The sequence below is a fragment of the Anoplophora glabripennis genome, unplaced genomic scaffold, assembly GCF_000390285.2.
Source record: "Anoplophora glabripennis isolate ALB-LARVAE unplaced genomic scaffold, Agla_2.0 scaffold304, whole genome shotgun sequence".
NCBI lineage: Eukaryota > Metazoa > Arthropoda > Insecta > Coleoptera > Cerambycidae > Anoplophora > Anoplophora glabripennis.
The window spans coordinates 1-24,426 of record NW_019416405.1 but is presented as its reverse complement, the minus strand read 5'-3'; the positions used below and the strand labels follow the sequence as shown (position 1 = coordinate 24,426).

The following is a 24,426-nucleotide window of genomic DNA, read 5'->3' as shown; positions in this document are numbered from 1 at the left end:
AGGCAATATTTCTGTTAAAATTAGGCCAGCTGTATTGTTATTACTCAGTTAACAAGTGTATAACGGGTTGCCTAAATGATCGACAAAGAAGAATTTCAATAACAGTCTACTTACTGGGGTACTAGAACAAATTAAAAAAAATACAAGTAATGCCGAGTAACTATGACTCTTAAAAACAAAAAGGTTGTATAGTATTTTGCCGAAACTTTTTCTGAAATCGAATCTGGGACATCACAAAGCAATTTAATGGAATTCAAGCTCTAATTTACTTTTATCAGCAGTTAACTCTTGCAAAAGGAGTTCTTTGAGTTTCAAGTTACTTCATCTTTCTATTCTTGTTGTCTATATCAACTACTGCTTACTGCTATCTCAATTCTCACATTTTGCTCTAATTTCAATAATTGATGCTTGATTTAGATAATTAAAATATTATAACGCAATGTGACTCTCTTATCGACCTTTTTTAAAGAGTGGAAAAGCATCTAAAAGGTATCCATAATGTTTCGTAGAATTATTCAAAAACTCACTAACAGTAATATTTAGGACCACCTCTGAGTAGTTCCTAGGAACAAGGAAGGCTTGCCAAACAAAGTTATAAGTAGGTACGTGACATAAAAATAAAAAAAATAAGTTTTAAATGTTGAACACGTAATCAAACAGCAGCTGTAAGGTTAACAAAAGTTTTAGAACGTGACTAACCAAGAATTCGGCAATGGGTGAATCAGGATCGACGATTTCGAATATCGTATTTCAACACACATTTTGATCTCTTTCTAATCCCATAGTTTTGCATTGTAGTCTCAGTTCCATAGTGGGTGTAATACAAGAGGTTGTAGTATTGGAGGGTTCTAGTAAATTTACTAAATCGAACATCTGTCTTTTGAAAATATGCTGATTGTTAGATGTGCAGAGTTCACCTCATTGTATGCCAGGAATTTTTGTATATAATTATTCCTGTTCAACTGATTTTAATTGAGGAAAATAGTGTAGGTGGAGAAATAATAAGGCCTTAGTTGCATGAATTTAATTAAGTGAGCAAATCGGAGGAAGAGAGTTTAAAAAATTATACAGGGTGTCCTTCAATTGATTGCCAAGTTTCTACAGAGGTTTCCAAGGTTCACGCTTCTGAAAAAAATAAAAGAATAAATAAAGAATTTGCGTGGGAAATAGCTACTCTGTGTTGTGCCTGAAAGCAAAGCTGTAAGAAGAAATTAATCTTCATTTCAATTTAGTGTTAAGTAAAACTACTGCTTAATTACGATTTATGAGAAACTATACAAATCAAAATCAATAAAATCACTCCAGCATATCGTTAATTGTGACCTTCCACAAATATTTACTTAGGTAATAATATCCTCAGGCAGCTAAAATTTTGAATAAGAGATCATTATCGTATTTTGCAATAAATAAAATGAATAAAGAGCATGAAGAATCCCAGTAGGATTAACGTATTCAAAATATGCTGCTAATTGCGTCTTTTGTGAACTATTTTGTTCAGAGATTAGTTAATTTGTACGTACTTGAATATACAAATTAATAGATTACATAAGACCTCATGAAAACTGTTTAGAAATTTTGTATCCATTAGTCAACAAAATTTGGAAAACATAAACAAAAATTTTGCCGATAATTGCATATACTTAATACATATTGAGACATGTTAGATAACCAACTGGCATGGTCTGGTAAAGAAAAATTGAAAAATTCTCCCTTCCAAGATAAGATTGTAGTTGTTAGAGTATTGCTAGGAAATGCTTTTTATTAAAGTTCAAGTCACCTTGTATGAAAATTGTATATCAAAATCTATAAAAGAAGATTAATGTACAATTGAAACCTTTCAAATACTTCTTAATTTTTCTTAATCGATCAAATTTTACATAGTATGTAAGTTCTGTTCATTAATTATTATTTAAAAGCTGCTAAAAATAAAAATTCCTCAGAATAATATACTAAAAAATCAAGGCTAACATGATTAGTTCCGAAATATTTGAGAAAAACCGAAATTTTGGAAATCCGTTTTTGTTTCATTTCAGCCTTGTTTGAGGTGATATTGAAAAAAGAAGAATACTTTCTCGTGGCCACTTTTTCCCTCTATCGAATGGCACAATAAATTTTTATATGTAACGTTTCATCTCTCTAGAACAATCATCAACTTAATTTTTCTAATTACGACCCTGGAAATTTTATTACATTTTTTGCAAGCCATCATGACTCCCAATACTGTACTGCCTCAGCCCGAACCAGAAGTGTCGTAAGACCTTGTGAAATCCGTCTAGTTTAAACTATTACCACCACGCATTAAAATAAAACATTATTAGAGTCTTACTAGCTGACCCGGCAAACGTTGTGTTGCCATCTTGTGGAACTGTGGGTGGAACAAAATAATATAAAAATCGCGATTAAAAATCAGGGGTTGATCGTATAAGGGTGAAAATTTAGAACTGTATGTATTTTTCAATGCTGAATCATGAAAAAATAAAAACAGAAAATTTTGTCCAAAAAATAAAAAAAAAATTTTGGGGTGGACCACCCTTAACATTTAGGGGTATGAAAAATAGATGTTGGCCGATTCTCAGACCTACTCAATATGCTCACAAAATTTCATGAGAATCGGTCAAGCCGTTTCGGAGGAGTACGGGAACGAACATTGTGACACGAGAATTTTATANAGAGGTTTCCAAGGTTCACGCTTCTGAAAAAAATAAAAGAATAAATAAAGAATTTGCGTGGGAAATAGCTACTCTGTGTTGTGCCTGAAAGCAAAGCTGTAAGAAGAAATTAATCTTCATTTCAATTTAGTGTTAAGTAAAACTACTGCTTAATTACGATTTATGAGCAACTATACAAATCAAAATCAATAAAATCACTCCAGCATATCGTTAATTGTGACCTTCCACAAATATTTACTTAGGTAATAATATCCTCAGGCAGCTAAAATTTTGAATAAGAGATCATTATCGTATTTTGCAATAAATAAAATGAATAAAGAGCATGAAGAATTCCAGTAGGATTAACGTAATCAAAATATGCTGCTAATTGCGTATTTTGTGGACCATTTTGTTTAGAGATTAGTTAATTTGTACATACTTGAATATACAAATTAATAGATTACATAAGACCTCATGAAAACTGTTTAGAAATTTTGTATCCATTAGTCAAAAAAATTTTGAAAACAAAAATAAAAATTTTGCTGATAATTGCATATACTTAATACATATTGAGACATGTTAGATAACCAACTGGCATGGTCTGGTAAAGAAAAATTGATAAATTCTCCCTTCGAAGACAAGATTGTAGTTTATGGAGTATATCTAGGAAATGCTTTTTATTAAAGTTCAAGCCACCAAACAAAACGGATTTTCAAAATTTCGTTTTTTTTTAAATATTTCGAAAACTAATCATGTTAGCCTTGATTTTTTAGAGGCATAATGTTGGTCCCCTATTATTCTATTATTTGTGTAAAAAGATAGAAAAATATGTAATTCTTAGTTTGTACTTGTGCATAATAACAAACACATAATTTTGTCAAAATATCAAATTCTTTAGGTGAAAATTTTGTGTCACATCCAATTTTCATATTTTCGAAAACAAAACAGTAAATTAAGTATAAATTTACACTGTTCACTGTTCATCAATAAATAATTTCAGCAACTAGGTAATAAATAAAGATAAATATTTGAAATAGAAAAATTTTTTACTTATTTTACTGTGAAACATTTTGATTCTCGGAACTCACAAGCATAATATTTGAAAACTGAAGTTTAATACCATACAGATCAAAAACAAATACACGTCAGTTCATTGAGTCAAAAGCTGACTAAGAAGGGGTGAACATTTTACAGCATTTTTTTTTTCTAGTGATGATCTAAGGGAGTTAAGTTATTAGGTCTTGGAATTGGTCCAAAATGTTTTATTTTGATCCCAAGACAGATCTTTAGGAATACGATTAAGTTCCCTTGAATTTTCTGGGAACCTTGTATATCTTCATACACAGCCAATAACTGAAGAAGGTGAAATCATTCCAACGAAACGTCAGGTAATCTTGAGAGACCAGTACGCACTTATGGAATCTCCGCCTATGCTAGTCATTATCATCAAGAAAGACACATATCTAGTATGGAGACTCAAGCATGTCAAATGTCATGAAGATCCGATAATCCTCGACGCGATTACATACCGGTCAGTTGGATTGTGCCTGGGGAAACAGAATCATATTTTTGTTCATGTTACTCATCGTATCAGGATGCATATTATTTATAAACATTACTGCCTGCATATTCCTAAAGGCATATCTATTTCTTCAGATAAGACTGGTTTATAAATAGGGTGCGAATCAGACAGACTACTTTAATGACTTCAGATCGAGTTTTTTAAGGTCTGATTTAATAATATGCCAAAGCAAAAATGTGGTTCACTCAGTAAATGATCACTTCCCATTTATTATTATATTTTTACCCCTTGCTTAAGCAGTACATAAATAGAGATAAAACATTTATAATAATATACATAGTGGAACTAAATTGTGTCCCGATATTTTCAGGAGAGATCGCTAAGAAATAAGTACACCCTTATATACGAGTATAAACTTTTTTTTCGAAATTAATAAGGGATATACATATTTTAAGAGAAGGTTAATATAATAATTTTTACTTTGTGTTAAAAATCTTTCAAGATAGTTTATTTTTTTAATCTTTATTTTTAGATTATTATTAAGAAAAAAAAGGTGCTCTTGTTTAATATTGATATATCGCACAGTTTTCAAGAAATCCCGATTTGCAATGAATATCGGTTTCTCCATTATTAGAGTTTGATGTATCTGTCATCAATTTCAAAAACGATGAAAATCACTTTTATTTAATGAGTATATATTTTACAATTGGCTTTAAATTTATTATCATGAGTTCTAGTCGGAACTCCTTAAGAATTGGTTCTATTGCAAGGTATACCGTAACATTTGATGTTTTAATTATCTTGGATCTTTTACAGCTTTGTAAAAACCGTAACGAGAATCAGTCTTAACAGTTTATCATTTTTTGGGCGACTGCCAAAATAGAAAAGACTCGAAAAAGTTTTTTTGAAGTATATTAACAAAATGTTGTTAATAGGAAAGCATGGGCCCATGTATTTAGAAACTCTTTATAGTTTTCTATACTACATCTAGAGTTCTCAGGAAGCAAAATTTTACTTCTACAAACTTCCTATTAAATAAAAAATTAATAAACTTGATAGCTATTGCATAATTTATCGAGATAGAAGACATCAGAGCAATGCGATCATACAGATGAGATTTAAATAATAATAATAAAATCCATCTTGTTCATGTTACACAGCAAGTATTCTTCGTGTAAATTCTCCAAATGAATGATGAATAGTGCGTAGTCTCGACTGTTACGCCATAGAACGTTGCTCGAACCCGCTTGCATATTTTTAGGTCCTGTTGTTTTGTGTATAAGACTTTTAAAGCGGCCCCAAAAGAAAAAATTCTTCACCGTTAGGTTGCGAGACCGTGTTGGCCATTTGGCCTTCTTCCAACCCATTTACGCTGTTCAAACATTTCATCTAGTCTCTGCAGTATGTTCAAACTAAATTGGGGTGGGCCCTATATTATTTATTTCAAAAACAGTTTTATTCTTTAGAGAAATATGATATAGGGATACATTAGAAATATTTCAGTGATAGTCGGTTACAGAATTACCTTCCACTTCCTTAACCTTAGCTGGGAGTCTTTGGCCTGCACTCGATGTTCTCGGGCTAGGGTAGGTGGGGGTGGACTCGGCTGTGGGGGCGGAGTGGTATCACTAGAAAATATAGACGTTAAAACTACACTTGTAAGTAACGTAAAAGCATATTTTAGTAAAGTTGTTTAAACCAAAGCATTGGTGGATTTTCAAGAGAATAACGATGTAAAACAGCTGAGGAATTTTTCATCAACAGCGGGACTTGGTCACTGGATTTGGTCCGTAGAAAGCTGTAGTTCAAAGACTTCAATGTAGATCAAAGTGCTGGATACAGAAAAAGCTAGCAATTCAAAGAATTCGTAATATAGTTAAACAGTCACACATTGCAAGTTTTATTTTAACTTTTAACATTCCTTAAATACTTAAAAAAATAAATATAGCACTACATCTCATACGAATAAACCTTCTCATCGATTTTTTTCTTCTGTTCCTTAGTAGCTAAATCTATTTTCACTTCATTACTGTTTGCTTAAAATACTGTAGAAAAATTATACTTAAATCGATATAACAGATAACCTTTCATCTTGCTCAGAGTAACTAATTAAAAATATTTATATAAATTCTATAGAAGTGTACCGAAGTGTGATAAGCTACCATGGAAATGGGGAATAACGCTAACTTTAGATTCTTGTGTTGTTAGATACTACTTACAGGTATATTTTTGCGGGAAAGTGGATAAATACTAAAAACAATCATTCCATATGTGTATTCTTAAATCTGTTCTAAGGGCCTTACCATACTTAAAGATTCAACGCGATCAACTACTCTAACCTTGAAGATATACACTTCAAATTTGTTATAGCTGTTTTACATTGATAATATATTCATGAATATATTGACGAAGTTCTTCATAAATTCATTCACGAATTTATTGGTAAACAGTGTGGTTTTATACTGCTACATACTTTGTCAAGTTTTTTGACGTATGAATCAGTAAAACCACACTGTTTACCAATAAATTCGTGAATTAATTCATGAAGTACTTCGTCAATTTATTCATCAATAAATTGTCAATGTAAAAGCTATTAGAACATGCTCTAATTCGTCAAGAACGTGATGAATAAATTCATGAAGTTATTTGACAGCAGATTTGGTGCATTACACTTGTCCAATTTCTTGATGAAGCGACTTCATGAATTAATTGATCAATAAATTCTCAATGTAGAACAGCTATTACAGTTTTGTTTCCTCATAATAATTACCAAAGTGTAGAATTTGACCAAAATCTAACCAGTGGCGATTCTGAGATGTCTCAACTATAAAAAAAGTTATTTGATGTCGGCGAGAATTTTATTTTATAGATTTGCAAGTAAAATTTTTGAACGCGTCAGCATTGAGTCACAAATAAACATCAATTATTTTGCACTAATGTTTCAATAATTATCGGATGGAAAGACTGACTATCTATCCGACTATCTTTCCATAATAGACTACTTACATTAAATATCTCTAACATATGAACAACGGATAAAACTTTTAGGAACAATAGAAACATCATCTTCGGCATTTTAAAAATTTTCTGTCAGGACAAGACATTCCTCACCATTTCAGACATCTAATCTACGTTCAATCAATGAAAACCGCAAGAATAGCGCTGTGGGTGAGTTTTTGATAATGGGACAATACGGTAAAGGTAGGCATTCCCTATTGTGTCCGTAAATGTCGAAATTTGAGACACCAGACGGGAGAAATGCGAGATGAATGGACCACGATGTTGTGCTGCTTCAACAAATAACAGGCACCACAGACTCAGTCTAACTGAAACCGCGACGAGTTGAGCAGCGCAAGCTGTCTGGGATATCGCTGATAGCACGCGACCACGAGTGACGATTTCGAGAGGGTTTCAAAAAATGACAGTCGGTGATGTGTGATGCCTGTGACGGAGATGTGGTGTAGGTGGGTGTTATTCGGGATTTTCGAGATGGAAAAGTTCTTGTTTCTCGGTGTATTTTTTTTTACTTTGATCTCTGCTAGGAGATTCCTGCAATTGTAAGATCTTTAAAATTTAGTTCTACCGAAAATGTACAGTCAATTATTACTCTTAGAATCACATGCAAAAATTAAATATCAAATTTTATGACAGTAAATAGAAAAAAAACATTAAAATGTGTTTGTTTAGAAATTTATATTTATCAGAAGAATTAATTTTTATTTTTTTTTATATTCTTGGAAAATACATCTATACTATGAAATAAAAAAGGTACATTTACTTTACTCTAGAAAATCCAATTAGTATTGGTTGAAATTATATTTTAAACAGTTCTTTAGTTATTTAAATAAAATCTATGATGAAATTTTATAATTTTGAATGTGTTACCTATAAAGTCAAATTAATTAAAAGCGCAATGTACAATTTACAACATTTATCATAATTTTGGTAGGCAGGTAGATAAACCGTTTTAAAATTTTGAAAGACGATATTTTTCCTTTCTTTAAGTTTAACTTATTTTCAAATGTAACTTACGCAGAATGGCACAATTTTTAGTTTATATTAAATACTATTTTGGAGCAAACAATTTTTTCTAATACATATTAGTACCTACAAGTGCAATTAGCTCATAAAGTTGATTGAATATCGAAAAAAAGTATCGCAAATTAATAAAAACAAGGAATGTTGACACTTTTACTAGCTTTGGTTTTTCACACGTGACAAAGAAAGTGATATAAAACATCGAGAAACTTTTTATGGAGCTTAGACTAAAGTCAAAAGTACCCAGCGACCATTGAAATTAAAAAGTCGTGCTTCCAATACCGCGATAGAGATTAACAGAAGGCGGTCCCTGTATCTAAACCGCCAACAAAAGAACTGGTCATGTCAAAATGTTTTAAATTCTAGAAAAAATATATTTATAGCAGCTTTTGTAAAATAATTAAAATAAACATTTGCTTTTGGGTCACTCTTTCAATGAATATTATCTAAACTAACAGGGTAAATACACTCGGTATTGAAAAACAAATCGCTTTAACTAACAGTCGAGTTTTGGTAACCTCTTTAGATCTGTCAGAAAAAATATTTGAACTGCAAGAGGAAATATTTTTTTAAACAATGTTCTCTTTTGTAAATGCGTTGGCGTGACATATTTGGTTTACTTCCGACAAATTCATAAACACTCGCATAAAGTAACTGAAACCCAAGACTATTTTTACCTCATAATGAAAATATAACGCTTTTATACAATGGTTTTTGTACAATCGTAGTTAATATCACTTTAAAGAAAGAAAAGTTTGTATAAACGTAATATCCTTGAGTAACGGCCGGGCCAGTTTTAAATTTTGTTGAGACTGAAAAATATGTCAATATTTGCAAAATGAAAAATAAGTAAATAAAACAATTTACCAAAAAAACTGTATAAATTCGAAGCTTTCTGTATTTTCGTTTCTTCAGGACGTTATTCTTATTTTGTTAAACTTGAGAACACTTTTTACCCTGAAAATCTCGTATCTGTATTTTGCAATCAATCGTGTTATTTGTAGACAAAATTTTTTGACATTTATCTTTACAATGATATTTCAATTAATTGATTTATAATTTTAGTGACAATTGTGGAAATGTTATTACCAAATCTCACACGTAATAAATTATTTCAGGAATGTTTTTTCTTGTTCAAGGATGTATTTAAAAAATTATATTTGTGGCCTTGAAAAAAATTCAGGACATGATTTTTTAGCAGTTAAGCTCACAACAAACAAATATTATGTCCATGTTTTATCACTTTTATATTCTTATCATTCTGGTGAGCATCAATATGCATGCTTCAAAGGTTTCTCATTGCTCAGTTTTCAAATTCTATCTGGTGTTCCTCAGGAATCAGTCCTGGGTCCATTGTTAGTCAATATTTTCATTAATAATCTAATTAAATGTTGTACCCCACCTTCTATATGTTGATGATATAAAAACCTAGTTAAACGCAATCATCAATTTAATTTCAGAATATTTTTTTACTTTAGTACAGTATAAATAACATATTTACCTTATAGTTAAAGTCTTCTAAAATTAATGTGGCACCTTTCTACGTGTTGAAAATTAAGAAAGTACCTATTCCTAACGTAAGTCTGTTTGTAGATATAATTTATTTGTTTGCCACATGTTCTAATTTTGCCAATGTATTATTTAAGTGACTTTTGTTCTATTTTTTTTATAGTTGAAAAATTTTTCTATTATCTTCTCTCTAATTTGGTCTTTCTATTTTGGAAAACTTAAACATCATACTTATATGTCGAACCCTGAATCACAATTATATTTTGATACTTGTTTTCCCTTGGTTGAAGCAATGTTTTTAATTATTCGTATAAATCAAAATTGTGGGTGGACTCGCGTACACGTTTCTTAATGTAATATATTACATTTTGATAAGAATGTAGACTCCAAGATATGACCCATAAATTTGTCTGTAACATGGTTCTGGTAAAGTATTTATCACACTATTTGGTTCAGTATTAATTTCAGTACTTCCCAGTTTAAAGATTTATATTTTAAAAATATCACTTTACTGCTGATCTTAATAGATTAATAATATTCTATGGAATGAGATACTGATGCATGAAGAAAGTTTCATCAACTTAGTTGCAAACATTTAAGAAATCATTATAACTATTTAATTTTTAAATTAATCAATCTATCACTTTCCTTTTGAATAATGAAATGATTAGTGATGAAATCTAAAGGCAATTACAGCTACAACTGCTGCCAATATAATATAGTTTAGTCATTTATTTACATGAAACAAACATTGCATAACCATGCATACATGTTGATATTTAATTTTTAATTGTTGTTATTAATTAAGTTAAAGTGTTGGAAACTGCTTGGCGAAATAGTTTAGTTTTATTCAGATAAATTCTTTACATGTAATCGCTAAAAATGAATTTTATTGAATTTACCTAATTGACAATGACTTTTTCTTGTACAGAGTGTTTTAGTAAAAATCCTATACCTAAGTATTTCACGAAGCTTCAAAATATTTTTAAACTCAATATTGATCTCTGTATTTCTAATTTTCAATAGATTTCACACTTTATAATAATTACCTAACAGTAATAGTATAAAATTGGACATGATTTTTCTTATATAATATAAAAAATAAATTTTTCTAAGTAAAATTTATAAAAAAAAATTCACAAGAAAAATTAAGAAGGTTAGGAAGTAATTACCAATGTGTTAAAATGATGTGATAGAATTGAATATGTATACAGAGTATTCTAAAAAACACTAGCATAAATTCAGGGCCTGATAGAATTTCAAAAGATATTACAATTTGTTGCTATGAACCATGGACATATCTTTTTCCGTTTTCAAGATACAGCGCGTTGAAAATAATTTTTTAGAATCTAGTTTCGGTCTTATCTTCCACAAAATTCGACCGAATCAACTGAAATTTTGTTATGTGGGGTTTTTGCGAATGCTAAATGCTCATTCAGTTCAACAAATTGTAATATTTTTTGAAATTCTAACAGGCCCTGAATTTATGTAATGTTTTTCAGAACACGCCGTATAAAGACAAAATTACAGTAAATGAAATTTTGAAACTCCCTGTGAAATGAATTCTGTGTAGCATGGCTTTAAAAGCCAGGCTTTATGCTTTATCCGTTCGCGAGGTACAGAACAGTGTGCAGTAATAATTAAAATAAACATTAATTTATTCGCATGAAACCAGTTCTCTGAATCCCCATGGTATTTGTTTAGTTCAGTGTCGCAAATTAGAGGTTAAATATTAAATATGCCACTGATATATATGCGCTAAAAGCGCCATTCTCGGAAATTCTGTATTTATGCCAATCGCACATGTACTGGCAAGGCACCAAAAATTGTTGAAATTTATTGCTTTAATATTACCGCAGCGTTATTAACGGAGTGCATTGATATCGACATTTGCGAAATGGAGCTTTAAATGTAATTGAAAAATTCATTTTTCATTGTATGGCTCATATCGGGGTTTTTATGGCGTGTCATAAAAATTTAAAATTTATTTTATCGGGCTTTTATCTGTTAGGCATTAAATATTTTCCATAAAATTTTGGAAAAGAGAACTGAGATATTTAAAAAAGTTTCAAGTAAGCGGTTGTGAAATTATGAGGATTTGAAAAAAGAATAATAAAATTTTCAAAAGATGTAACTCAATTCTCTCAATTGACATCCTAACCTAAAAGTGCCAAAATCACGATTTTTTGGCATTTTGAGGTTATGTTACATGGATAGGTAATTGTTTTTTTTAAAACCATTAATGGGGTCTCAAAAAACTATACTTACTTTTTAAAACGTACTTGGATTTATAGGCCAACCAGTGCAGTAGAGCGAAAAAAACAAGCTGTTATTACACTTAAATATTACAGCAAATTTCATGTATTTCCTTTTGAAAAATGCTTAGTAAACGAAAACCCTAGTGATTTCCCTACAAAGTCGTGAACAATTCTTTTTAAACAATAAAAACTGCAAAAAAAAATACATTTTCTTTTGTTTTTTTTATAATATCTCGAATTAATAATCGTCTTACTCTCAATAGAACTTTTGTAGAGAATAAAAAACCCATAAAATGGTTTTTATGCGACCCGACCGGTTCATTTTATACAGAGAAAATCTACAAAAGCCTCTAAAATAGACCTTTTTTCAAAAATTCATAACCATCAAATTTGAAGCTGCAAAAACAATCTGACGGAAAGTGACAGATAATAATATGCAGTTTAATCATGCGCAAGATGGTTTCTGTCCGACACATAGTTTTCGCACAATTGCATTATAAACAAATTAGGGTATTTTTTGCACAGAGTGGCGATTTATCAAAAAGGGTCCGATTTAAATTCTGAAAACGGCATCCGAAAGTAGACGACAAAATCTCCAATTTGTATGTCTCGGATTTTCGTGTGGATGATGGGAAATATGCTAAAAATGCCCTTGAAACGATCCAAAGTACGCTTACTTATTTTATATGCGGTAGAAAAATATCCAATTTTAAAAATAGTTGTAAAGACTAGAGCTAGCCAGATAAATTTCTGATTAGATCATTTGAAAATGCTAGCGTTTATTGATTTACAGTCACTTAAAATGTTGAAGACGTTACAGAAGTCTAACTTGCTCGAAGCGCTTTGCTCCCATTCTGTGGCTAATTTCTGAATTGTTGAGTTTTGCAACAGCGATCCTCATTTGAATTTGAATATATTGTGTCATCAATTTTACTAAATACGGCTTTAAAAACGTAATTTTAACAAAATTGGTTTAAGGAGTCACTATTTTATTTAAAAAAAACTTGCGTTGGTGTTGGGTTTTATGTCTAAACTATACCTGATTCAAACGATAATTCTTCAATGATTTGTAAATAAGATAATTCAGCCAAAACAGCATACTGATACTGCCAGCAATGTCTGCCAAGATGAAATATGTTAGGTTGCACTTGACCGCGGTTTTGCGACACCGTTCCTTTTTATCACTGGGCGAGGCGGTTAGCCAAAACAATTAAAATATATTTTTTACAGCTGCCAGGTGTCAGTTTATTCAACCGTGAAATAAAAATGGAAGTAGTCGCTATTGCAATTATATCCAAATCCTCTACATATAAGCATATCTAAAAGTCAGAAATAGTAAATGTTTTGTACAACTATTAAAAAAACAATGGTTAAACGTCAATTTTGGGTTTTCTATTGATACAAAATTCATTTAAAAAAATCAACTGATTGAATATGAATTATATTTATTTTCAGTGAGATTCGTTTCGAACTCAATCATTAATGCATTTCTGCCAACTAGACAATGTCAGTTACTGCGTTTGTATATTTGGCAATACATTTACGGTTATTTTAGCATTCTAAATGCGATTGTGTTTATGTTTATTAATAATCTTCAGACACGGTCAGCCTAAGTGACAGTGACATGTTATTTTATGTTTGGCAACGTTACAAAACGCCTATCTCAATATTATCAACAATACTTCATTCTGCTTGTCTTTCCCAAATAATTATCAATGCTAAACTTGTATCTATTATATAACAGCGTAGGTGTCTAATTCAGGTGCTGGTTATTTTTTCAATTTACGTTTTTTTATTCAAATCCCATCGTGGAATGCTAATGAGGTGAGAAGAATCACGACGCTATAAATTTGTCTGGGCTTCGCATTTGTGAATGAATATTAATTATTATTCAACTTTGGGAGAGGGAAAATTATCTCATAGAAGTAGAAAACATATCTGTATAAGTATCGGTTTGTAACCTTCTACGTGTTGTTTAATAATACAGCATTAAAATATTACAAAGTGTTACGTAAAATATAATTTCCGAGGATTTCGTCATTTACTTAATTGATGAAATAAGTAGAAATTAAGTGTCCACTACAATTATTCACGAGTAATGAATATTTATTAACTGATAAGAGAAAAAGGTGTTTTTTTTCAAAGTTATTGATGTTTGATGTGTTATTCGTCTCGGTATCGTAATGAACAAGGTTAGAAATTTAAATATGGTCAAAATTGTTTCAATAATTTAAATTCAAAAAGAGCATGCGACGCATCGTTCAATTTATTGTTTTCATTTTCAATGCGTTGTTAATGTTTAATGCCTAGTGTAGCAGAAAATACTACACATTTTTTTACAAAATCGTTGTGGACCTTTTTATAAATATTTTTTGTTTCATTAAAGCTGGAAGAAGAAAAGAGCGACGAGAGGTTAAGAAATTGAGACTGCGCTAATCTAATCGAATGTTGACCTCTGTCTCTAATAATTTGTAAATCACTTTAATTTGTATATTTAAGTGTTTATTCTAGTGATTATTGTACTTACTACATCTCAAAATGTTTGTTTTACACCGTTAAACTTTTAAATGAACCAAAATATATTCGTATACAAAAAATAACCTTTTAAAAATTGAATAATCAGAAGTAGGGACATAATTTTCCTTTTATTTATTCAATGAGTTCAATTTTCAGCTGTATATGGGTGTCTCTCTTATTATAAGTGACAGGTGGTCAGCTTTATGAGAATTCTGGTTTTAAATTTGACAAAGCCTTTGCAGTTTTTGAAAAAATTGTAAAAATATATTATCTTTTTATTTTATTTATAATAATAATAACTCTTTATTTTCCTTTAAGATATGCACATATATAGGAACAGTCAATTAGTCACTTAAAACTAAGACAGCAAGAATTTGCCTAATTTCCACTGGTAAGTGACTAAAAACTTTCAAAAAATTGTATCGATTTAAATACACATAGGTATACAATTCAAAAATAAAAATTCCTGTGAGTGTTGGCACTTCATAATCTTTAAATAAGCTTCTACACGTATGATACCTCGGAACACCCGTTATACATCGTAATATTTTTTTTAAACAATAAATACATCTGGTGCCAGAGCAGAATTGCCCCAGAAACACACCGTACCTACCTCAGCCGGGATACCACCTACAAATCTATAACTTGATCCTTACCAAGAATTGGGTTTAAGCTTCTAGTAGCACAAACGATTTAATTTTGATATTAGTTTATTATAATGTTCCTTCTAATTCAAGCACTCATCTAATATAGAGCCTAGAAAAGTTATTGCATTGTCGGTGTCTGACAAAGGGGTATTGTGCACTTTAATATTCATTTTAGAGCAATATTTCTGATAGTTATGAAATCTGATAATTGATGTTTTCATAGGATTAAAATATAAAGAATAAGCACCAAATCAATTACCTATTTCCTGGATAGTTGAGTTACATTTTTTCACCAATGCTTCAACCGTTTTTTCTGATATAAATAATGAAGTGTCATTAGCATACGTAATAAGGTAGTCATCATATATCACATATAACATATAAAAATAAAATTGGCCCCAATATTGAACCCTGTGGTACCCCTGCGCCTATTTCTCTATATTCCGAATTTACTTTTTTCGTAGAACCCAAGTGGGAATGAGTCAAACTGACGTATTGAAATCTTTTCTGTAAATATAGAGACACCCAGTCATACGTTACTCCTCTTAAAGCATAGTGAAACAGTTTTAACAACTTATTGTGGTTAATACAGTCGAAAGCCCTACTGATTGTGAGATCGCAAACTATCCCAACAGGGCTCTCTCCAGCCTCCATACACTCGACAAGCCTTCCATATAGGGAAAATAAAGCTGTATTAGTTGACTTACCCGCACGAAATCCATGCTTTGTCTATGTAAAAATCTTATTACTTACTTATTGATAAATCTCAAGAATCTATCTTCAAAGCAGTATTGGAATATTTTAGAGAAACAGAATTAACACTGGTATGTAATTCTCTATATTTCTATTAACACTTTTTTTGAAAATAGGTATAATTTTGTATCGCTGAATAAAAAATGAAGGATATTGTCCATTATGTTGATGATATTTTGCAGAATTCGTTACTGGAATTTTTTAAATTTATCTCCTTAGGAGCATTTATGAAGTAATCATTAAAAAGCGAACATAAATCACCCACTCTTGTTTGCATTTCGTGCAATTCGATTTTCCAGAGTATGCACTGGATTATCCGAAGAAGCTATTTGGCTATAAGAGTGTAATATTTTAAGGACAGATAAACTTCAGTCGTCGTATATAATAATGAAATGATTACAAGATGAAATAAAAAGTTCATTTTTCAAATTTTCTCAAAAACCGTAACCGTACAACTGATATTGTGACATTCTGTGCTACTATATAATATATGACATTAAGTTAAGTAGCATGAAATTTTGTAATTTCAAAGGAGTGAGGATAGAAAATTAATTTGCTAATTACTTAATTAAAGTTAACTAACGAACGTTCATATACTAGTTTTCCATTCTTCGCAATTTCACCTTCACAAATTTTGCTTTTCAGATAATACGCATTACAGATAAATCGTTTACATATAAATTAGATGCTGGGATAGTCAGTTTCATTATATTTATTAATAGGAGCCATTGCGAAAGTGATGCTAAAACACTGACATAAACATTAAGTTCACAAAACCGAATATAGGCCACGGAACTAAAAACTTGGGAAGTCGTTGATAGAGAGTTCCTTTAGGGCTCGTTTACGTTTCATTTAATGTATATTGAAAATGTATAACCATATGTTAAATGAAAAAGCATCGCAAGATTGCAGCTTTCTATAAGTGGTAATAGCGTCGGAGTTAAACGGCGATTACATTGGATACGAATTAGTAGGAATGATTTATTTGAACGAGCAAGCAAAAATAAATCAATATCTAATTTAAATCAACTTATCTATGATATACATCACAACATTTTTTCAATAAATTTGAAATGTTTTAAACTATATAGAAGTTTATTAATCAGTATCTGAAAGTAATGTACTACCTTAATGTTAGAAAATAAATTTTTTTTGTGTCTACGGCAATGGCTATATAGTTTTTCCAATGTGAAATATATTTTAAAAGATTTTCGGTACTTGGTACTTTGTTTGTTGCGTAAAAGTATAATTCTTCGACCTTAAATGTACTGAAATGCTCTATATTGGAGAATTAATACCTTTTCCTTATTAGAAAGAGCGATTCTATGCATATGATATAAAACTATTATATCTTAAAGGCAAAAAAATTGACTAAATTTATTTTTTTTAACCATAGTATATCTGGTCTTATCTTGGACATATATTTTTTGTGCTGCCATACTAGAAAACTGTTTACGATCTAGATCGGAAAGGAAGTTAAAGCTCGGTAAAGTAACATAGAAGTCAGTAAAATAACTTTACCCAGCTGTTACATCAAAACTTGCATTTAAAAACAAAGTGACGATCACATTCCATTGGAAAAATTTTGCGAAAAGAAAAAATAATGGAAGTACCTAATTGAAGATGATCTGTTAGCTTATTTAGCAGAAAAATCAAACACGATCAAGTTTGTGAAGTACCTATGTATTCAATTGTCAGACCCATGAAAGTACAGTATACTACCAACTTCCGGATACTGGTTTGATATAACGTATACGTTTTATTGTGCTACTTCATAATTCCTATTGTACAAGGAATATTTTCTTTAACTACCTGCTGTATTTCTGTAAGGTTATATTTTTAATAAACGCGAATATCTTGGCTGTCTTGAAACACATATTGAAGAATGCCCGTTCACTTGAAAACTAACAATTAACAGTTATCAAAATTGAAAGAAAAATTGGTGTCGCTTCTGTTTCCACTCAACAAATTATAGCTGATTAGTAGATACAGCATTACGAAATTGGTAACCTTTTCAGATATTCTTGGCTTACTACATTCAAATTCAATTAAAATTTTTTCTTGATTGAGTAAAACCTGGTATACGGGGTGTTGAAAAAAATACTGCCAGGCGTAATGTTTATCAACATCAACACTAAGTGCCAAAAACGCATTGTTTAAATGTCAACCTGACCTTCCCTCTACGTAGGAATAATACATAATTCAAAGTAGATTTATTGCGTAAGTCCCAGTAAACTAACTTCTTTTTCTGTCCAGGAATAGAACGCTCTTCTATTATCTTCCCGGGGAAGATGGAATGCGCCACATTAATTTGATTTCACAGTTCAACATTCGTTTAATTTACTTATGTATTGGGTAATGCTGCATTACATAATTTGTACACATCATTAACAAATATAAAATTACATAAACAACGTTTAAGAAGAGACATGGCGCGGTATCTTATCGATATTATACATACTTGGTTTAAATGTATCAGCAACACTTGTGTAGTCTCTAGGCGATGCGGGCTGTAATAAAATCGTGTTTATTGTTCATCGCCGGGTTTATTATTATTAATTATAAATTTAACGAGTTTGCAAATACGTTAACAGGTTGGTAATTGGCTTTTTATGGAGTGGCGAGCGAAGGAGAATGTATCGTTATTAACACCATACCTTGTGTTTCTCTAGGTAGCCTCTTAATTCTCATCTTATAAAAACAAATATTCCTTACTAGTATGTGTATGTATATGTTAGGAGAACATACTGAATAAATCCTACTATTGCCAAATTTTATAGACTGTTAAATTTTCATAAATTGGTATGAGCAAATATATTTTCGGAGAATGGTTTGTTTTTCTATTGACTATAATCAAACATTCATGTCAATTTTTAAAGATGTTAGTTCTGTACAGAAGAACATAATAAATATAGATACATTTAAAAATACAAGAGTATTGAAAATGCAGGAATCGATAGAGGAATTAAAAATAATAGCACATTAGTGTTTAAATTTGTTATAGAAACTCCACCATTTTTGAGATAAAGGGCGTTAGTGTTTTCAAAAACAAAATTATACTTTTAAGTACCTATTACTTTCTCAACAAATAAAGATATTGTATTGTAAAATAAATAGTTAACTCAAATCAGTAGTAGAAGTGAAGTATGCTGGTCGCATTTTTCTCAAAAATTGTGGCAAGCCGGTGGAAAAATTAATATTTGTTTACTATTTTTGAAACAATAATTTTATTTTGAACAAAAATGATCTTGTGACTTTGTTGCATAACATTTATTTACTGCTTTGGTACAAATTAATAATTTATAAAGATAATAAGTTTAGTTAAATGCAGTTATAAATTAGTTTATACAGTAAAGAGGTTATTCTTCTGAATTTTTGTGGTTAAAATCCGAGACACCTTGTATATTTTGAGGCTCTTAAAATACGTAGACAACACAATATCTTGCATCAAAATAAATCATTTTAAACTATCTTAGCCTTCATAATTCATCCAGTGCTAATATGATACCACGAACCAATATTTTTTTATACAGGGTTAGAGAAAAGTATGGAAGCCCCCAAATATCTCAGCGGGAAAGCATTTTTTAGATAAATGGTGAGGACAAATGTCTTAGTATTTTTCATGGCGCATCCGATGGTAACCTTGACCTTGAGGTTAAGGTTCAAGGTCATATCAAGATCAAGTCGTTTTTTGTCATAGCGACCCTCCATTTTGACCCCGTAAACGGAAAGGGCAGAAAACTCTGCATCCGATTATTATATTGATCGTGATCTCACGGTCAATGGTTAAGGTCAATACAAGGTCAAATGTAGATTTTTAATGATTTTTAACTACGAAATCAGATGCAGTGACAATCTTTGAGTAGATACCTGATGGTACTCCATTGTGACTTTCAACTTGAGGTCAAGATCGAAAGAACATGTCAAGGTCATATCGGTTTTTAGCGTAGCCCACCCCTTATTGCGACGCTAGAAATAGAAAAGGTGGAATTCTACATGTTATTATGACCTTAAACGTGAGCTTAACGTCAGTAGTCAAGATCAAGTGATTATTCCAGCTATCATTTTTTATTTCCGACGATGGAATATAATGGATACACAATTTTGTAGTGGTCGCAGATAATCGAGTTAGCCTATGAAATCCTAACCTTAAAACTGAAAGATAATACGACTATTGAAGGCGAGAGTAGGAAATAATCCGGCCACTGAAGGCAAGAGTGGGGATGATTCGGCCATTCATGGCAAAATCGAAGATCAAGGTCACTACGGAGTAGTGACCATTAAGTAATCTACTCAACCTTGAACTGAGGTCACGATCAATGTCATATTCGGATGCAGAATTTTCTGTTCCTTCCATTTCCTGGATCGAAAATGAGGGTCGCCATTTAAAAAAACCGTCTTGATCTTGATATGACCTTGAACCTTGACTTGACGTCAAGGTCAACGTTACCATCGGATGCACCGTGAAAAATCCTGAGACCTTTGTCCTCACTATTTATTCCAAAAATGCTTTCCCGCTGAGATTTTTAGGGGTTTCCAAACTTTTGACTAACCCTGTATAACTGCAAAACAGTGATTCTAAACAGTTTTCAAGTACTAAAACACATTTTCCTCCATCCTTAAAATCAGTAATCTGCTTTTGTTCTCAAACAACTATTTTCTGAAAATAGTAGGAAATCCAGATAAAACTTTGTCACATATGTTTTTAAATGTGATTTTAAAGCTGTTCAGTTTTATTCATATTTCTTAGAAATTTTGCCATAATTTATGATTACTTTGACTAAATATTTTTTTAGATGTACTTAAAATATGGCACATTTGTCGATACCTGAGCGACTTTATTGAAAACTGTATTTCATCACCTATTTTATTCGATATTGACATATCTGTACATATCTTGAACATTAACTTACAAAATTGGCCTTGATGTTTGTATAAAATACCGTATTCCACTTAAATCGTGTTTTACTTACCTGTAATTATGTTACTTAAGTATATTTGCATGTGAAGTTACTTAAATATTTAAGTACCTTGGAGTTTATAGTTTGTATTCTCCAAACACCTTGAACTATTGATAATATTGACTGTAGGACTAATAATGCAGAACTGCCATAGATGAATTTCGCTGATATATTTACATCAATAAGCATATTATATAAAAAGATATTTTGTTTACAAAATTCTGAGATTCCTAATATAGATATGCCACGAGGGACAGCAACTTTCTCCTCTCCAAATAGCACCCATTTAACACCTCGCAGACCAATCTAAATGTGACATTGTGTTTTGTAGGTCTTAATTGAAACTAAACATCGTAAAATACCCCAAGTTCAACGTTCACTAGATTAAATAAACATGGACCGTACCGAATCCATAAAAACCATATAAACAGAGAACAATTAAAAATGTGGATCGAATTCTCAAAGTTAGTGCTGTGTTTTTACTTTTGTTCTGCAGTGGCATCCACCACGTACCAATCGCAATTGGATTACATTAAGCGCAGTGACAGGTATCCCTCGAAATATGCAGTGAGTAGTTCTAGTTACAATTACAAAGTGAGCAAATCTAGGTACCCAAATTTAGAGAAGGTCAAGACTCGCATCGAAAACATGAATAACGATGCAGAGCCCTGGGGGACGAAGACTCTGTTTTCTAGGATCAGGCATAAGGGATGGACCAAGCTTAGGCCGACGACGACTACTACGACCACCACGACTACAGAGAATGGCTTGTTTGAGACTTACGGGGATCTAGAAGACGGCGACTTGGAAGATTATGACAGTTTGGTGAGTACTGAACTTATTTTTTCTCGATCGTATGTTTATAATTGTCGTATATGATGATAAACAATGCGAAGTGTAGGAGATTCACAACATCAAAGTGCATGCCCTAGCCAAAATTGGCCAGGGTTCAATTTCTTGTTCAAGAATTGTAAGCATGAATTTCGTGAGCTTTTGAGAAGTAGCGTTTCTCCTGTTGTGTGACATTGAATAAAGCGTAGTGCAGCGTATTCATAATATCAAAGTACATGGATCAAGACGTATATATCGATGATATAAACACTACATTATGTTTCGTTCAATGCCACGTCGCAAGAGAAGCGTTACATTTTAAAAACTTAGAAACTCCTCACTTTGTTGGCATAACTTCTGAACCTATAAAATAGTTATAAAATCTTCATTTGATCCCGATACTTCCAGACCTAGCAAATTTATTGTCATTAATTTTGGTCAAGATTTGGCGCGCTACATTAGAGAAATTCCAAGAATTCTTACCTATTATATCCTTATATGTGTTGCACTGGGAAATGTACCAATCATGATGTTTGATCACTAGCTGCGACATACGTTTTGCTAGCGTTAAAAAATGTAGTTGAAGAAGGTTTTCTAATATGCATTTGTCAGGATGGACGTAATTTCAAAAACATCCTTTGTATACAGGGCGTTAATGAACCTATGATGTCAAAAATTTAAAGGGGTGAAAAAGGAGCAAAAACTTAGTTAACTGATGTCACAAACTTGTATCGGAAGTTTAAGGTCATTGAGAAAAGAGCTAATTAAATTAAAACTGTTCTGGAACTGCTGAAATACATGCATTTTATCGGGGCCGGACTGTATTCGAAAGTCAGTTTGTAATACAATGTTGTAGTGATTGCTGTGCTGTTTTTCGAGAGTACATTTAATAACCTTATTTCCAAGTTTTCTTTTAAAAATGGCGCATTTATTTAGCAATTGCGAATATATGGCGAAGCAAACGAAAATGCCCACAGAGATTGTCAAATGTACCGTGCAATATATCCGGAACCACGTGCCCCCGTACCGCGAACATTTGTTGCTGTAACGCAGTTTTGGACAAATGTTAAGGAAATTATTTTAGATCTCGTCGAAGAAGATCCGCATCGCAGTATCAGCTCAGTTGTACCCATGTCATGTTCAATGTGTTCTAGCGCTTACTCCTGAGGGTTTTCCACTACGTCGAGGTTTTTGCGGATGGTTGCTTCAGCAACATGCAGGAAATCTTCAACTCCTTTACAGCGCAAATACTTGTTCCATATGAAGCATGTTTCAGTCGAAATGGTGTACGTAACGCGACAAAAATCCACACGAAATACGTCGCGGTGCCTTTCAGCAACAGTTTTCAGTTAACATGTCGGCCGGTATCGTTAATGACACTTTAATAGGACCTTTTGAATTGCCTAGACGCTTAGACGGTGCTTCATATCTAGATTTTTTGCAAAATCGCTTGTTGGAGTTACTGGAAGACGTGCCATTAAATGTTCGGCAAAATATGTGGATACTGTGCGCGACTTTCTATACATTACTTTTCCCTATCGCTGGATAGGCCGCGGCAGCCTGGTTAGATGGCCTCCCCCGGTCCCTGGGCCTCACCCCTTTATACTTCTTTTTGTGGGGACATGTGAAAAGTGTCGTGTATTCCACGGAACTTCGTGATATCGACCAATTACGACATCGTATTGACGAAGCTTGTAATACGATTCGGGAGAACGTGGCAATGTAGCAACGCGTGCGAGCGAATTGGATACGTCGCGCTGAAGCTTGCGCGCAAGCAAATGGTGGGTACATTGAACATCTATGAAAATCAGCATTTCTCAAAAGGTGACTCTTTGCAATGTTGAGGTAAGTCAGATCTTAAACTTACATTTTACTCAACACAAATCCATGTATTTACCTCATCACAACGGACATATGGCAAAAATATTTGATATATAAGTTCATTAACACCCTGTATATATTTTTAACTTTTTCATTTCCTTGATCATTAAACTCGGTTGGCTGTGAACTTTTTATACTTTTTATAAATTTCCCATGTGTGTTGTATATTATGTACGGCACATTTTAAAAAGGCGCAATTACGGCTTTGAAGCACTCACCGCTAAAATAATAAGAACGTTTTAATTAGCAGATAATAAAACAGATCGCCAAGCATCTGGTGGCTATTTCGGTTGACCACTTCTTTGAAGAGCTCTTGTACCACACAGTGGAGGTATTTATAGCCGGACCCCAAGACCTGGACTTAGACTGTACACGATCAGTTATCCCCAAGCACATACATAATTTATGATTAGATCGTCGCTTATGCCACGTACAGACCGAGATTTCAACGCGGGCCCAGACACATGTGCTCGAAGCTTTTCAGCCAAGGGGTTTTAATATGTACGCATCTCCCAACGGGGTTTGCCTCATTCGAATGCTTTCCAGTTCATCTGAAGCAATTCGTTTTGTTCTCGTACAAAGCTAGATTCCAATGCAGTCTGTGTCGTTGGGTCTGGTCTATATTGCGTTTTCCAATGTAGCCGAACTCATTCAAATTATTTTAATATAGTTGTAGACTACAAGTCGTTCGAAGAATGATACAATCGATGTTTCAACAAATTTAGTTCCGTACAACTCTCGCGATTTCGAGAATTCAATACGTTTGTATGTTTTCAGCCACGAAATTTGAATAATTCCAAATATTTTGAAAATTCACAACCAAGAACGGCGGTGACAACATTTTTAACATTAAGGCGATGT

General features: G+C 32.0%; 1 protein-coding gene and 1 long non-coding RNA gene across 2 annotated transcripts; one reads left to right on the top strand and one right to left on the bottom strand.

Annotated features, from left to right (window-relative positions):
- Positions 1-1,080: 1,080 nt before the first annotated feature.
- On the bottom strand, positions 1,081-7,630 carry LOC111691498. Its single transcript, XR_002762963.1, has 3 exons — positions 7,177-7,630; positions 5,696-5,798; positions 1,081-1,125 (listed from the first exon to the last, which is right to left on the bottom strand). It is a non-coding gene; the product is annotated as an uncharacterized LOC111691498 (long non-coding RNA).
- A 55-nt stretch (positions 7,631-7,685) lies between these two features.
- LOC108911277 lies at positions 7,686-21,678 on the top strand (the record flags this gene model as incomplete). Its single annotated transcript, XM_023454455.1, has 2 exons — positions 7,686-7,727; positions 21,185-21,678. A coding segment is annotated over exon 2 (381 nt), but the record flags the coding sequence as incomplete, so codon positions are not given.
- Positions 21,679-24,426: the final 2,748 nt, after the last annotated feature.